At 45.3% G+C, this 17500-nt stretch overlaps 2 protein-coding genes across 3 annotated transcripts in view; one reads left to right on the top strand and one right to left on the bottom strand.

Moving 5' to 3' along the window:
* Positions 1–2246: 2246 nt before the first annotated feature.
* Positions 2247–12479, bottom strand: mthfr (methylenetetrahydrofolate reductase (NAD(P)H)). Its single transcript, XM_062540534.1, has 12 exons — positions 12341–12479; positions 11510–11784; positions 10120–10358; positions 9618–9728; positions 9150–9343; positions 8426–8676; positions 7998–8132; positions 7513–7693; positions 6921–7103; positions 5326–5427; positions 4060–4179; positions 2247–3688 (listed from the first exon to the last, which is right to left on the bottom strand). Exons 2-12 carry the CDS (start codon positions 11749–11751, stop codon positions 3479–3481), a joined length of 1968 nt encoding a protein of 655 aa, XP_062396518.1. The 5' UTR covers positions 11752–11784; positions 12341–12479; the 3' UTR covers positions 2247–3478.
* An 869-nt stretch (positions 12480–13348) lies between these two features.
* clcn6 (chloride channel 6) overlaps positions 13349–17500 on the top strand; it is a 20826-nt gene continuing 16674 nt past the window's right edge. The window contains exons 1-6 of one of the 2 annotated variants that reach the window (XM_062540532.1): positions 13349–13435; positions 14778–14837; positions 15545–15610; positions 16134–16199; positions 16525–16591; positions 17135–17241. In XM_062540532.1, coding sequence (XP_062396516.1) covers positions 13361–13435; positions 14778–14837; positions 15545–15610; positions 16134–16199; positions 16525–16591; positions 17135–17241 — 441 coding nt within the window. In that variant the 5' untranslated portion in view covers positions 13349–13360. Of the gene's footprint in view, positions 13436–14252; positions 14838–15544; positions 15611–16133; positions 16200–16524; positions 16592–17134; positions 17242–17500 lie in introns of those variants that run through there. The other variant, XM_062540531.1, reaches the window with a different exon arrangement.

Here is a 17500-nt window from a genome sequence, read left to right as displayed (position 1 = left end):
CTCCCCAGCTGTGACACCAAAAACCGCAGTGATAGGGTCTGGTGGGATGGGCCTGCCACACATATACGCAAAAGCCTCAAATATGTGGGTCCAAAAATTTGTTAGTGCTGGGCATGACCAGAACATATGCCCAGTGGTAGCTAAGCCATGATGACACCTCAGACAATGCGGGTCCGTGTTTGGGTAGATGGCAGCTAACCGATCCCTAGAAAAATGAAGTCTATGTAGTATCTTAAATTGTATCAGGTGATGTCTAAGGCACAGAGATGAGGTGTGGATGAAGTCTAGGCTACTTTCCCAGGTCTGCGCTGAGAGCTGGACACCAAGGTCCTGTTCCCAGGCGCATCTGATTTTGTGTCTTTTAACTTGTATTAAAACACTGTCCTGTGTGTTATATAATGCAACTAATACACAGGAAATTACTGTATTGAAGCTGATTTGTCACTTACTTAGAAAACCTCGCGTTTGACTTACAGGGAAAGACGTTCTTAATAAACAGGCTCTTTGATAGCAGCCTGACTCTCTCATCACATTAGCCACAGCCGCTCGCCCCGCTATTGTGCATATGGGTCCTGAAAGGCCCCTTATCTGCTCTGCAATCAGCCCTGACAGACACGGAGCAGCAGGTGCAGGTCATGCTGTCCCAGCACAGAGGCATGCTGGGATTGGATGACCAGTAATTACTGATGGAGCTGCACAGCTGCAGCAGATGCTCAACGTATACTCAATACAACTCAGACACACACACACACACACACACCAAACAATAGAATGTGATCTATACCGCTGGACTGCAAATGTCCATCTGTCCACAGCCAACAAACACAAGGGAGGAGATATACTCTGGAGTGCCCTGTGTACTGCATTTCACGGATGGACACTAATTAAGGACTAGCATGAGGGTGACATAAATCCTTATTTCATTACACATACACTCACACACACACATACAGAAGGGATATACTTCCACACCCTAGTCCTCTAAAGGAGACCTCTCGGATTAACAGAAGAGTCACATAATAAGTCCACTGGTATCATGTCTCTGTAAACAGACACCTCAGATGGGATCCCTCCCTGACACTGTAGCCCTCTAAAGGGGACAAAGCCCCAGGGCCCCTGAGCTACAGTAGGTCCTAGGCTAAAGGGGGCCATCGTGCGCTGATGCCATTTCCATGCATGAGTAAATCCTGACGCACGCTGGGTGCATGTGTGTGCCATTCACCCAGACACGTAGGGGAGAGGTCCTAGTGTTTCAACTGCTACGCTTCGGCTCCCCTCCCCCTATGCACACGCTCCTGTCACACACGACGGTGTCTCACACACACGATACCACTAGCTGTAATAGTTGGAGCTGGGTCAGATGGTGTCATTTTCTCAGGCTAGGGTTCAGCAGGGCAGTAGAGATGTGTGTGTGTGTGTGTGTGTGTTTCAAGAGTGTTCCCTCGTGTGGTGAGATCATACACTGCTGGACTCTGCACTGGACAGGTGTAGGTTTTGCTCTGGTCTCAGATCAGCCTCAGCAGTCAGTCACTCAGTCACTCACGCATGCACACAAACACACACACACCTCTCCCGGTCACACACACTTATCTAGTTATCAAGTTCTGCACGGTCACTGGGACCTAACCTGACCATGACGAGATGACCTCCCCTCTTCCAATTCAAAGTTCAGTCCACTTTGATAATCAGGCTCACAAGTATTGTCAGTGTTCCCACTACCAAGCATGCCATAACCTCATCACAGTATCCATGATGCAGGCCGTCAGTGCAAAATCTTCCAATGCACACACACACACACACACACACACACCTGACTGACCTGGCTCAGGACTAACTGTGGACTCTGACACAGATGGCATCATGGCTGGCACAGCATTGAACAAACAAACACATCTGGGCATCCACACATGACTCACCGACCGACATGGTTAAGGCCACGGAAATAAAAGGTGATGAAATTGTGTACAAACAATGCCAGGATGGCATGGCGGACTTTGACACGGGTGGCGTCATGGCCAGGAAACACAACTAAAGCAACACACACACACACACACACACACACACACACACACACACACACACACAAGCATCCATACACATCTGACCTGACCAACATGCTTAAGGCCACGGTAAGAAGAGATGATGAAACTGTGTACAAACATTGCCACTGAACACATGGCTGGCACAGAACTGAACACACACACACACATAGATGTTACTAAAATTAAAAAAATCACATGAGGCTGTTTCCATGAAGTCACAGTGTATTTATTATGTCATTACTGACAGTACAGAAGTACATTAATAAATATAGATATATTCATAGGCACATCCGCTCCTAGCTACAGTTAAAAACATACATATAAAAAAAGTGTATGAAAACACACGCCTTAAAAATAATCATGAGAAAAAAGAGTATTTGCAGCACGCATAAAAATGATTCAAAGCCATCTGAGAACATTGGTGATAGTATTTAAAAGGCCACGTTAGTCCTACAAAGGTCAAGCACTCTGTGTGCGCCTCGCTAAACGCCATAGTTTAACCCAAGCATCGAACATTACCCAGACACACCTCTTCTTCAAGAAGAGCTTTCTTGACAGTGTGTGTCCGTCTTATGAGTTGTAGTTCAGCTAAACGAAAGGCAGATCCGCAATCACAGCGTGTCCTAAGACTACACTTTCTACAGTAACTCTTTTTCTCGTCTCTCTATCGTTTCTTTTCAGCAACTCGATCCACTTTCCACTTCTCATCGTTTGCACTGGAACTTGAGCATGTCCATGTATAAATAGCAACAAACAAAAAGGAAGGCCATGACGGTTCTGCTTCAAGCAAACAGGAAGTAGCCTACTAGCGCTAGCTGGGGTGGAAGTCTGGGCTCCTCTGCTGGGGTCTGTGTGCAGTGGGGGGTGAGAGAGGGTGGTCTCATCTAGTCCCCACAGCCTCTCCATCCTCTCTGTCACATTCGCTTTGGTAAGCAGCGTTTGGCAGCTTAATGGTTTGGTTGAACAGCCTGTCTCTTCTCCTCCTCTCTGCCGCAATCGACACAAACTCACACGTCCAAGTGAAGTGAAGTCAAGAGCAATATTAAAGCTATAATATTCTGAGTCTGCCCATGCGTCTGCGTGAGGATCAATGGCCATTATGGGCAGGAAGTGGAGCAGAGACTGTGTTTTGTAAAGATAGCGGGGGTCACCGGGCCCCAGGGTCCCCTGGGTAGCAGACACTGTAATGGTTGAGTGCGGCTGTAACGGTTGGAGAACTCTGGGTGTTTAGCTTTAGTGTTCAGCCAGTGAAGCAGACGGCAGAGTGCATGTGGAGTCATAACCACTCATGCTCAGCCAACCGACCAATCACAGCCTGAGAAAACCGGGCTGTGACCCTCTACCAGACAAATCCAATCCTTTGCCTAGATCCCACCCACATCGAACCGCATGACGTGACAAGGGTTGCCATGGCGTTCTGTGCGCGTGGGCCTCCCTCAATCGCACTGCAGGGTCTCAGGGGGCGCGTCCAGAATCTCGAACATGTCGTCGATGATCTGCCAAAGGCAGTTGTCCAATGGGAAGTCGTTATCCACCAGGTTAACCAGGAAGTAGTTGTCATGGATGTACTGGATGATCATCCGGGAGGGCGACTCGTCCTCATAGAGCTTGGCCCACTGCTCGATCCACAGGGCAAAGGCTTCGTCCTGACACACACACACAGAGAAAGAGGGAGTTCACTACCAGAGGGCAGGCAGGTAACATGCAGTTACATGTACCATACTGTACTCTACTACTGTAGCATATCTTATCTAGACTAGCTTTGAAGTGAGCTGCAGGGAAAATGTGTTGGACTTCTGGAAGGGCACCTTTTCACAGAGAACACAAGGACAAAAATGCAGCTTTCGCTAATTAGTGACTTGTGATTAGCACAAATCCAGAAGTGCCCCTGTACAGTATCTACATGTGTAGACACACACACACCCCAAAACTAGTTGGCTGTTATGTTTTTTCACCTGAAGATTTGACTCTCCCTTCATAGAGCATCTCTGCCTGCTGGCCTAATGGCTGAACTTACCTTCCAGAACATGAAGCTGACTGGGTCAACCACCGTGGGCTGGACAATCTCTCTTCCAGGGAATATGCCCCAGGTCACAGCGTTGGGCTGCATGTCGTGGGCATTGGTGATGTTCTTCCCCTGTAAACAAATACAAACAAAGTACACACACACAGGTCAACAAACAGTGACACTGACAAACAATGACACTGGTCACGTGGAACACTGTGGGTGCGAATTTGGCGGCGGATTTCATCACTGTGGCCAGAGCAAGTCAGACGCGCAAAGTGGGCGAAGTCTAGCCTAGAAATCTAGACGCCCCTAGCGGCAGCAAATGTAATTTGGCTGGCGGGGCAGTCTAGGCACCATCCATAGAGCCAGGGAGCTGAGAACTCGAAACACCAGCGGGCCAATCACAGCGTGTATAGAGTCGGTGGGTGGGCTTAACCTAATGGTGACTGACATGCGACCAGAAGTTGCGACGGTAACGCATCCTGCTATTTGAAATCAAGAAGATGATTCGTTTAGCGTTATCCTATTGCATGGAGAGGGAAGGTTACGCTTCCTGCTACTTGAAAACAAGAAGATGATTCGTTTAGCGTTATCCTATTGCGGGGAGGGAATTTGAAAGACAACTGTTTGATTGAGCCCTGTCTACGGTGAGTGTCCAGACCCTACATCTTGATGTGGGTCTGGCTCGTCAGGCTAGGCGAAGTCAGGACTAGGTTCATAAATAAAAGACTTGTTTATAGCCGACCAAAAGCAGTGTTGAGCGATACCCTTAATTGAAATGCATCAGATGACATTACAGTAGCATCTACAATCTCAATATTGTTGCACATCTGATCTGAATACTCAAAGAATAATATGAAGCATTTCTCCAAGCAATTCAATTCTCGAAAAACGTGGTTGTAACCGTAATACCGTACACCATCACATCCGATTATTTTGTAGCAATACAATTTAATCCACCCATATATTTGGAACAAAAATTGCAATAATTTGCCCATCAGCCTACTAGATATACCAACAAAATGGTGTATATATGGTTATACTGGAAAATGAGGGTGGCAAATGGCAATATAGGCTACTAATAAAGCAGGAGCACCAGTAAGCAGTAGCCTACAAGACCTGCTATTATTCTAATATTCTCAGTGTGTGCATGTGATGAAATTATTCATATTATACATGTTATACAATTTCAGACCAACTCATTTATTTGTGTGTGTGTGTGTGTGTGTGTGTGTGTGTGTGTGTGTGTGTGTGTGTGTGTGTGTGTATACTCACCTCAACATTAACAATGTGATAGTTGACACGGGGCTCATACTTCTTTAGCACTTTGAGGAGAGCGGTCACATTCTCACTGGATGTGAAGAACTCCAGATATGCCTACACACACACACACACACACACACACACACACAGGCTTACTTTAGTAATTCTAAATACTCCAAGACAGAAGAAATACCATGAAGACAGAAGAATACCATCTACTGTACTTGATATTACACTTTGGATCAGTAACATGAAGACAGTATGTGAATAATTCAGAGCATTTATATTGTTTTTAATGAGTCGTGGTGTCTGAATTGCCATACTCGATTGCATGGTTCAATGGGTTCAAATGATGACACAATTGTCAATCATTACACACCAAGGCAGTGAGCAGTGGAGATCTCCCCCTATGACGGTCACACCACCTCAACAGGGCTCAGTAGCAGATAGGGCCATGGGTGTCTAGGAATGGATCTGACCTTTGCACACATCAATTATAAACTCAACATTAACAGCAGTCAAATCTGACTCTCTAGGAAGATTTCTTCACACACACACACACACACACACACACACACACACACACACACACACACACACACACACACACACACACACACACACACACACACACACACACACACACACACACACACACACACACACACACACACACACACACACACACACACACACACACACACACACACACACACACACACACACACACACACACACACACACACCTTAAAGGAGGCCTGCCAGAGGTACTGTAGGTGAAAGGGTATTACAAAAAGGGCTTATAAATGAACACTACTCAGGGGTCTAATGTGCCCACTGAAGCAGCTAAGGCTGAGTCACTGCAGAACCAGCATACATTTGACTGCAAGGTTTTACAGCACGAGTCCACACACCAAACCACTGTGTGCTCCATGGCCCTAATTAGAGGGTAGCATTATGATAAGATAACCATCAACTCATATGGTGAGTGTGGCTCTTATCTTACGATTTGAAGGTGTGAACTAACTTGTTTTGATTTGAAGAAAACCCAAGGGCTTGGACTGCTTTTAAAACTCATAACTGTGGCTAATCTGGATTGTAACACCAAGCACAAAAACAGAATTAGCACCATCACCATTATATGAACCCATCACTTTGGACAAAACAAAGACATGTGCAGCGAAACGTCAACTGTAGTCTGCTCACACAGATTACTGAACTTAAAGCAACACTAAAGCACTTTTCCTCTGATGCATGCACGCTATTTGTTTATCCACCAAATAACGATGTCCACAGACAAGGTAGAGCATGTTGCATGTTTTTAAGACAGTGTGATGTATTGCGACATCGAAGCAATTCAAATTTGTGGTTTCCTAGGTCTCATTTCATCGAACCACAGGTACGCTACCCGATCTGGTAAAGTTACATAGTGCGGTTATAGCCGATAGAGGGCCGCGAAGTCAATGCAGAAGTGCCGTTCACCCTGTTACGAGTTGATGAACCGCTGAAATGATTTTGTAAACATTATGTTAAGGTATGTAAAACTCTTTAGTGTTGCTTTAAGTCCCCAGCCCACGTGCATGGGGAGAGAGTGGAGGTGCCCCCACCTTCTGGAAGACGTATCCGCCGGGCGGGCCCCAGCCCACGATGGGGTCGGTGGAGGGCTTGCCGTTGATGCTGGGCTGGGAGTTGATGGTGAGGACGCCGCGGCGGTTCACCTTGTCCAGCTCGTCCTTCAGCAGGTTTGTCTCCGGGGCCAGAGGGTCGTCGTTCCACGGCAGGCACATCACCTACGGGGGAGAATACACAGACAAATGTTATCAACACACACACACACACACACACACACACACACACACACACACACACACGAGCAACACATACATACACATTAACAAAAATCACAGTCAAGAACAAACACGCACACAAAAAAAAAACATGTACCAGACAGGTAGAGAGACAGACAGAAAGACAAATAAGACGAGGGAGAGACATACAGAGGGAGATGAGGGAGAGAGAGACAGACAGACAGCGAGATGAGGGAGAGCGGGACAGACAGACAGACAGCGAGATGAGGGAGAGCGAGACAGACAGACAGACAGCGAGATGAGGGAGAGCGAGATGAGGGAGAGCGAGACAGACAGACAGACAGCGAGATGAGGGAGAGCGAGACAGACAGAGTGAGATGACCCCAGTGACCTTGTGGCCGTGGCGGTTGGGCTGGGCCATGATGTAGTTGGTGAAGACCTCGTACACGCTGTCCTCACTCGTCAGCTCCTCCCCCCACATCTTCAGCAGCGCGTCCTTGGACGACTTACTCTTCAGGTAGAACAGGTAGTAATCGTTCAGCTCCCCAAAGGCTGGGGACGACGAGTTACCCCTAATCAAAGAAAGAGGGAGGGAGAGAAGGAGAGAAGTAGAGATGGAGGGAAAGGAAAACATTTAAAAAAAAATAAATAAATAATATTTAAATTAAATTAATTTAAATCAGCCCCTGCTCCAGGTTTATTTCAGCCATGAATCTACCAGACCCTACACTACCCACACAGAACACACACATATGAATAATACAATTCACAAACAAAGATATTTACGTTCATGGTATCACATTCTTTTATCAAGCGACTTACGGCGGACAGAAAGACAGACAGACAGACAGACCGACAAACAGACATGTTGCGTACCATCGTCCGTTGGGGAAGTCGTCCCACTCCTGGGTTCTGTAGATGTAGCTCTTGGGTCTGGAGGCCCAGAAGATGGGCCTCACGTCCTCTACCTTTCGCTTGGGGTTGGCACTCGTCGCCCAAGGCAATGGCCGACTGGAAACACACACACACACACACACCATGACTCAAGAGAAAATTCATGTTCATCCAAGCAGACTGGGAGCAGACTGCGTGATTGTACTGCATCATATCTCTTGAGTATGTGAGTTTAACTACGAGTACATGAGTATGTTCTTAGGCTGTTCTACTTAAACCAAGACATGGGAATTGCCCATGAATTCTTAATTCTATACTTAATTCTATACTATTCCCATGGCGTGGTCTGATGTAAAGTCATGGATGTCTGTGTTAAACTACTGTGGTGTATGTCAGTGTTGGAGACGTACCGGGGGTCCTCCACCCACATGCCCAGCTGTCTCAGCACCTCCATGGTGGCCACCTCGCGGTTGAGGGTATAGAAGTGCAGGCCAGGCACCTCCCCGCTGTCCAGCAGCACGCGGCACATCTCCACCGCCTGGTGGATGCCGAAGTTACGGATCGCTGCGTCGTTGTCCTTGATCGGCTCGATCACCTCTGTGATCTCCTCCGGAACCTCCAGCTTGGACAGCTTCACCAGTTGCCGTAGAGACTGGTAACCCTGGAGACATAGAATTCCAAAGAGATACAACATGGATCCGAGGAACTTTATGGTAACTATGGGGATATAAACCCAGTCATTCTCCAAATCTCTCACTAATTTCATTGATCAAAAACATACTTCGAACAAGTAGTCATGAATGCAGACATAAAAGAGCTGGTGGTTTAAAGCACACCGTTTCAGCAGATCTCAGTGTCATTTGTAAATACACCCTGACTGTTAATACCTAAATCTGTTTAATCAGAAGTAGTAAGCCTCTCTGCTGCCTTTATTTCAAGAGGGTAGATTAGTGACAAGCCTGAGTACATTTACCCAGGGTAACGCAAGAGACTTTATTTTGCACAGAGAATGAAGCCATGAAGCTTCAAAACATAGGTTTCTCCAAGTTATCTTACCAAGGCTCGTCCTTAATCCACATTCTTAGAATCCCCCCCAGGACAGGTGGTCAGTATTACCCTTGGAGGTGAGCGTACCTGGATTGGGAAGATGCCTGGCAGTATGGGACAGGTGATCCCGATGGCCCTGCAGTCCCTGACGAAGTTGAGGAAAGTCTCGGCCCGAAAGAAGAGCTGCGTGATGATGGAGTCAGCCCCGGCGTCCACCTTCTCCTTCAGGTGACGGAGGTCATCGGCATAGCTCTCAGCCTCAGGATGGCCCGTGGGGTATCCTAGCAACACCATAGAGCACAGTTATTTCCTGAGATTAGCACACATGCTATCAAGTCAACAATACACAAGTAAATGAATATGACATTCATCTCATATCTCTAACTCATCAGTGCATGTTTAGCCATTATTGCTGTTACTATTATCAATTTATTAGCAAAAAAAATATCCAACAGCGAGAAAACTGTCACAGTTGTTGCAACTCTACTGTGCATGCTGAACCAGGTGTGTAACACCGCAGATCACTTTAGCTAATCATGACAGAAAGACTCTTACCAGCGACACAGATGTCGAAGTAGTCGTCAAACTCACAGCGGATGTGTTTGACCAGGTCAGTGGCGTAGTTGAAGCCCCCATCCTCCTCCTCCCAGTCACTGCCCATAGGGTCTGCCCAGGATTAGATTACATACATTATACATGCATTATAACACTCTTACTTAGACACGTACTGCCATCAAAATACATTACACAAGGACGCACCAGGTTATAAAGGTCATTTCATTTTTATAACACCCTAATGTTAAGGCCCAACCCCAGCCATCTTCTTATCTGCCCCATAGAAATACACTACATAAGCTTCTGAGAATAACAACCCTCGCCCTCTAAAAATGGCCTTCTGTGAAGTCAAGACTGAAGACTATATTCGGGAAATTCACAAATAGCGATTTTTTTTTTGGATGGGACATTGGTAATGTTTCGTTATCTTACACTTTCAGGAGTATTCTACATTACATTTGTTTTCTATATGAACAGGTTAAAGACACATGTTCTCCCGTACCTCCCCTGAGGGCCATGATGTTCTTGAGGCCAAGGCGCTTGGCCTTCTTCAGGTAGCCCGTGATGGTGTCCCGGGTCTGGTTGCTGCAGGTCAGGTGGAGCAGGGTCTCCAAGCCGCAGTAGTTCACCGCGGTGCTGGCGATCATCATGGAGGACGTCTCCTTGTCCGAGCCGGGGTCGCCCGCCGGGTGCCAGGTGATGTCGATGAAGAGCGGTCCCCCGGAGCCCATGCGGTCGAACCTGATTGGAGTGACACACCATCACACGGGACAAGAGCAACAGCCATCAGTCACAGCACAAATAACTGCATGCAGAGAGTGATTTATTGGGGGGAGAGATGAGGCTGTCTTTCAGAGGCTGTGGTTAGCTTCGTTACACAGCCCCTGGTATTTAATAAACTAGACTACCTACCTACAGCATCCATTGATATCACTCTAACAAGCAAGAGAGGAATGGGGCTAAACATTCCAAATATGGCCAAAATTCTGATCTAGCCTAAAATGTCACATAGTTTTCTCTCTCTCCCCTTCTACCTCTCTTCCATCAGTGCTATTTCTCTCTTCCTCTGCGTCTTCTTTTTAATATTTGCATATTATGGCCATTTTAGTATCCACTGCACTTGCTATTTAGCCCTAGGAGTTCTTATAACTTCTTTCCGTGCTTCAGGAAAGTTAATTAACTATTTGAGAAGAAAATCAAAATGAGACAAAAAAAACACATCCCATAGAGAATGGGAACGGAAGTTAGCGGCGCAGTGCATTCTGGGACAAAAAGGGCGTTTTCCTCCATTAGGTGAGGCCGCGGCGCGAATTATAAACAAGAAACCTATGGAAACCTATGATATTTCGAACAAGATCGGCTAGCCAAAACAGTAACACTAGATGTAAACATTTAGGCTACTATGCTAAAAACTAGTAGTAGAAGTAGTAATGGACCGTACAGAGACAAGCTCCTGCCAGATGCGAGGAAACGTTATATAGAAAAGATATCTTTGATCGGTAACATGGATCCCTATGACAGACCGTCTGGAGAGTGGACGTGAGACCCTGAAAGTAATACAAAGACACTCCGTTGTTGATTTTTTTACCTGACGATCGTGGGCACGGACGTTACATCCAACAACACAACAGGTTCGTCCCATGATGTGTGAAAAACAGTGTTAGAAACAGCGAGTTAGCAATGTTTTACGATGTTTACAATGGTACAGCATTGGCAGCAGCGTACAAGTGGCCTCACGTATGTATCCCAGACGCCACCGCGGCGCAACCGCGAAATGTCCGCGACGTCACATTCCCATTCTCTATAGGCTACTGCTCATGTAACTTTACACATTTTCTGCATTTGTTTCGATTACGTTATAGGACTTCTTCATAATGCCATGCAGCTTTTACCTCGAGATCAGATTAACGGCTCCGCTGGCTGTCCGAGGAGGGAAGAACTCCAGTGAAAACCAGTGGTCCCCCGACTCGATCCGCCGTCTCATCTTGTCTCTGAGCCTATCGGTTCGGTCAGCATCCAACACTGGCGTGGAGCTACGGGAGCTGTCCCTGGAGCTCTCTCCACTATTGCTCGCCCCACTGGAGTCACTCTTGCTGGTCTGCCAGACATTTTCGCCCATTCTTTGGTTCACCATGGCTTAAGGATCGAGTGTCGGTCAAGAATTTGTCTGGAGACAAGTAAGTTGACATACTTTAAAAACCACTGAAATTGACATTGTGTTGGTCATTTTCACAAAGAATTTTTATATTTGGTGATTCGGCTATCATCAATCTCAGTTAAACAGCCAAATTAGCTAATGCCTGGTCTTTCAGTAAAAAGTCAAACATCTCCACTGGCATCTGCAGTTGTCACATACAACACATTATTCATACATTAATTGCACTTAGAGAAAGTGAAAGGAAGTGTACAAACTAAAAAACACACGTGGTAACTTATGTCGGGAGTGCCACTGATGGCCCGTTAACACAATGAAAGCAACTAACATTATCTAGCGTTGAAAGTTTCAAACACAACCCAGACAAAAGCATGGCACTGTTTGTTAAAGAGCTGTCGTTAGCTCGCTAGCTAATTTAGCTAGACAACCACTCAGACCATGTGTAGCCTACGTGCAGCTGGCTGGCAAACTAACATTAACGAATATTTTATAGCAGAGGAGATGATGACACTTTCATTAGCTGCTAGCATTACGATGCACTCAGAGAATGCGAAAGCGGTCCATTTACCTTCTAGTTTTAATGTTTGGCCTAATGAAAACGACAGCGGTCAGTTGCACGATTCGATGGCTTGTATCCCACATCCATTCTGAACACTTCAGACTAGCGAGGGTCAGTATGTTGACCGAGCTGTTCAAAAATGCTCAAATGCCTCCCTACGCTCACATAAACAGACGTGCGCATCCACAACGCGCCGCAATTGCGCAGCAGTTTATTAAAGCAAACATCTCTGATGTCAGAAATACAAGTATACACAACTTACAATGGAAAATTTCCTCTAGACTATATTCTATATGAATTACAAGAATGGGCTACATTGCAACTAATTCAGCCAACTCTAATTATTGATGTGGCCCGAGCCTACAAATACCGGTAGATTCAGTTCATTTACTTTATTTTTAATGTATTTTTATAACACCATTTTTAATTCATAATTATTGACAGTATGGAATATGTGAACCCCAGACTCTCGATTCTATCTCATTTGGTGTCATTCCAGTTTAAGTATGCAATGGCCAGTGGTCAGTGTGCATCATAACCTGCAAAATTAATAAAATCATTCACAAAAAATATCTGTCCTTGTTGGGTTTTTCTTGTTGTGGTATTCTTGTAATAACAACAGCGAGTAACAAGTACACAAAATACCCTGACTGATCCAGTCTTCCCAGCACTGAAAATGCATATGTTCTTTCAAACTTTAACTCTGAAATATCACAGCTACCGCCATAATTAATAAACACACACACACACACGCACGCACGCACGCATGCACACACGCACACACACACACACACACACACACACACGCACACACACACATACACACACACACACACACACACACATACACACACACACACACACACACACACACACACACACACACACACACACACACACACTCTTCTGGCAGACAATGGCAAGATTTTGCGCGGAGTTTGCGCAGCAACCACGTGCACGACTACCGCTCAGCGGCCTTTGTTTATCACATGACAAGAGGGAAGTGGCGGTGGTGCTGAAACAGTGAAGATGGCGTGTTGCAGGAGCTGTTTGTGTTGTCACTGCTGCTGCAGGGATACTGAAACCAGGACGCCAGAGGAACTGGTAGGGATGTTCAGCTACTTTTATTACGTGCTCCATACTCACCTGCTTTGGTACTACAGAAGATAGTGAGAGAGGTAGGGACAGCGGCTCCTGTATGACGCTGCCAGATTGGGTCTGAAAGCTCCACCCTAGTTCTACGTTAACAGAAGTCAAAATTTCTCTCCACGTTGTAAAGCAACTTCTGCAAGATAAAGTCATTACAGACCCGTGAGCAAGGAGTAGAAGTTGAGATCGAGCTGTCATATTTAATGGTTTCGGTTTCTTACGTGCAAATCCAAGGCTAAACCGACACCATGATGTGCAATCTCACCTAGCATGAGTTCACAAAATCCCACTGGCAAGACTGTCTACACTGTCTTCAGGTGTAACCGTGACTTCTTTTAATCATCATATCTGCTGATAGACAGGGAATCACTGGACTGGATTAGACGTAGTGGTGCTTGTACCAATATACGCACTCCTTTGTTGGTTTATCGAGAAATCAGTGTCCTTCCCGTAGGTGACTCATTGCTAAGTTATAGGCTATTTATTACCCCTCTGTTTTGTGTGAGACAGATGGTCAGCAGAGCATCTGGGATTGTAGGCATCCAAAAGGATCATTCAGAGCTGTTGCTACGACCTGGCTCCTCTCCTACAGGGAGGGGTTGTTCTAAAATAAATAAGTTGGGTGTTGTTTTGTTCCCTGGGACATTGAGGCCCCAAATGTAAGTGGGGAGCAAAGTCTGAAGTCTAATTGAGGCTAATTGAGTTGGCTCAATATGCTCCCACACAGCTTGAGCCTACCTCATAACCAAAACATATTGTTGGTAGCCTTGACTTGTTTCCTGTCATTTAAATCAGGGTTCAGAATGGGGGTGCTTTTTGAATGTCAGTTAATTGATTCAATTCAGAATGCCTTTCATTTGTGCCCCTGATTGGTGAGACAAGGAGCGTGGTGTACAAGAAGCACAGCAACCCCAAGCTCACCAATCAGAATCTCTGTGCTCACACACGAGGCTCCCCCACCCACCCGAAGTGGCATAGTCAAGGAGGCTGAAATGAATATAAGATATACAATGAATATAAAAATGTGCATAATTATTTGTAGCTTTTGCGATTAGATAATTGCCTTGGTCCATATTGCGATTATTATGATAATTGTGCAGCCCTATTCCAGAATGTTGTAAATAGGAGCTGGTTGACATTCTCAAGCTGTATACTACTGTGCGTTGCCATTGAATCAATATGCTTGGTGTAGGGTAGAATGAGACTAGAGTGTAACTGGATACACAGTGTGCCTGTTTCCTGTGTGGCCCATCTGAATGTCATTGTGGCTGTGTTTGTGTACTGTCTGTCCACTCAGACCATCCTGGGAGAGACCAGAGAGGAAGAGGATGAGATCCTGCCCAGGAAAGACTACGAGGTGAGGAAGAGGCACAGTCTCACTCAGACTGACTGGTGCTCAACATGTTTAATACATTAATACACAGGATTAGGTGTTACAATCCCTTGTGCCAAAATCCTAGGTAAAAACATATTAAGAAGCCCCTACCCAAATTAACAGAAGCACACTAACCACCAATTGGCCAACCAATAGTCACAAACACAAGGCAAATGGCCCTTCTAACAGCTGTATACAGTATTGCAGTATACAGCATCATCAGGACTCAAGAAAGGAAACCATAGTTATAACAGTGTAATAGTAACAGTGTAACACACTTTAATACTGTGTGATGTATTGACAGCAGTGACTGAGGCAGAGTCCAGTCTCAGTCATGAATCCATTGCTGTACGAGACTGATCCTTACGTGCTGCCGGGCAGCTGTCACCATTGCATTTGCATTTACATCATTTATTCATTTAGCTGATGGGTTTTATCCAGAGTGACTTAAATTGAGATATATAGCATTCAATCTACAGAACAACGAGACTTTCAGAATAATGAGAGTAAGAAGCTTTGCATGCCATACATTAAAAAACACTGCTTTATCACGCCTTTTGAAACGAAATGTTCATAGGCTACAAATGTGCAGCACTCTGTAATACTGCGTGAACAAGTCTGCCTCTCTGATAGCCTACCTGTGGTGAAGATGTATTTTTTATTGTTTTGTTGTGCTTTCGTTTTGGTAGAGTTTGGACTATGACCGCTGTATCAACGAGCCCTACATGGAGGTCCTGGAGGGCATGGACAACAAGGTGAGAGGAGGATGCTCATAGCTTCTCTCCACGAGGGGTGGCCATGTAGATTTTAAACCCATATATCGATATTTCATAGTATTACAACATGTGTTACAATTTCGTATTACGACAATATGACATTAGTCACATTAGCATGAAGGCTTTAAATGCTATTAATTCTTATTAATTCTATTCAGCAATGTCATTGAGCAGGGTGGAGGCATTCATGAATGACTCAAACGTGATTCTGTTCACTGAGGAGTCGTGCTCACTCTCTTGACCCTTCTTGATTCTACATAATACTGTGCATGAAATCTCAGCATAGCTTAATATTGATCAGCCATCACTCAGAGGATATGTGTAGGCTGGGCATTTATGTACATTCTCAGGAATCATGTTAATAAGAAATCTCTTCCAAGAGATTCAATTTGGAATGGGCATGCATTTATAAACAGTTTACAGTTGGTTATATTCCGTGCACGTTCATGGGCATTTTTTGTAATTCATGCTGCGTTCACCCTACATGTCTTTCTGTTCACAGAAAGCCAAAAAGTATGAAGCGGTGAAGTGGATGCTGGTGTTTGCCATAGGAGTCTCCATCGGAGTGGTAAGGATCACTGACTCTTGTTATGGCTACAGAGTGTCGAAGGACTGGAATAGTATCAGATGCATCTTATCAGTCTGTCATGCTCTTTGATCTCAGCAGTTTAGGTGAATACTCCACCAGCCATGTGCAAAGGATTTGCATGGTGGAGTAGTGCATGCATATGGCAGACATTAACCTTTATCAGATCTGTTACAAGTAGCAGATTGTACTGCTCTAGTTCTACACAATGTTGTGCTTGTTTCTGTGCCTTTGGAGCCGTGTTAAATTGATTGCTTTCATGAGTGCATTGGCATCATGTCTGTGTGTGTGTTGTTTTTTGCTTTAGGTCGGCCTGTTTGTGGACTTCTTTGTCCGCCTCTTCACACAGCTCAAGTTCAGCGTGGTTGGGAAATGTATCTTTTTTCTGATAACACAGAGCATGATGGAATGCAACTAAGCTTTTCTTTTATTATTATTTTTTTAAACTTTTTTCATACACAGAGCTGAATGTCTCTGAGTACTTTTAGTTATAGCAGCAAGATGGTGTGTTGACTAGCATCGTTAGCACTCACAGGAGTTGAACTGGACTTTATAGCATATTGCATTATATTCATGTCTGGTTAACTTTTATAGCATTGTTATAACAAAGGATTCACAAAGCAATCAGTGCAGACAGACATATACAGAAGATACTTTTAATACTCTGAATTTAATTATCATATTTACATGATTTCATAAATATGAGTGCCATGAATCACAATGTCAGAAAAACAAGACATACATGTCCCTTATTGTAGGACATAAAGTAAGATATTATCCAGATAGTGCCACATTATTGTACTGCTCTAAACCTGACCCCTAGTGTGGAGGGTACAGCACAGTGGTCGCCTCAGGGTTATGTCAGTGTGAGCTCTAGCGTGATCTCTGCCCTCTCCTTGACCTTTGACCTCTTCCAGCTGTGGAGGAGTGCAGTGAGAAGGGCTGCCTGGCCCTGTCCCTGCTGGAGCTGCTGGCCTTCAACATGACCTTCATCTTTATCGCCAGCGTCCTTGTGCTCGTCGAGGTCAGAGAGGGCTGTGTGTGTGTGTGTGTGTGTGTGTGTGTGTGTGTGTGTGTGTGGGTGTGTGTGGGTGTGTGTGTGTGTGTGTGTGTGTGTGTGTGTGTGTGTGACGTGCGTGCGTGTATGACAGAAAATGAAATGGGATGGAAAAATGCAATGTATCAATGTTTTGCCAGTTACATTTCATTTCCATGTTACCGTTTGTGGGTATCTGTTTGGCTGTGTGTCTCCTGTGTGTGTGTGTGTGTGTGTGTGTGTGTGT

The sequence above is a fragment of the Sardina pilchardus genome, chromosome 7 (assembly GCF_963854185.1).
Source record: "Sardina pilchardus chromosome 7, fSarPil1.1, whole genome shotgun sequence".
Taxonomy (NCBI): Eukaryota; Metazoa; Chordata; class Actinopteri; order Clupeiformes; family Clupeidae; genus Sardina; species Sardina pilchardus.
Note: the sequence above shows the minus strand (reverse complement) of the source record. Positions and strands in the feature narration are given on the sequence as shown.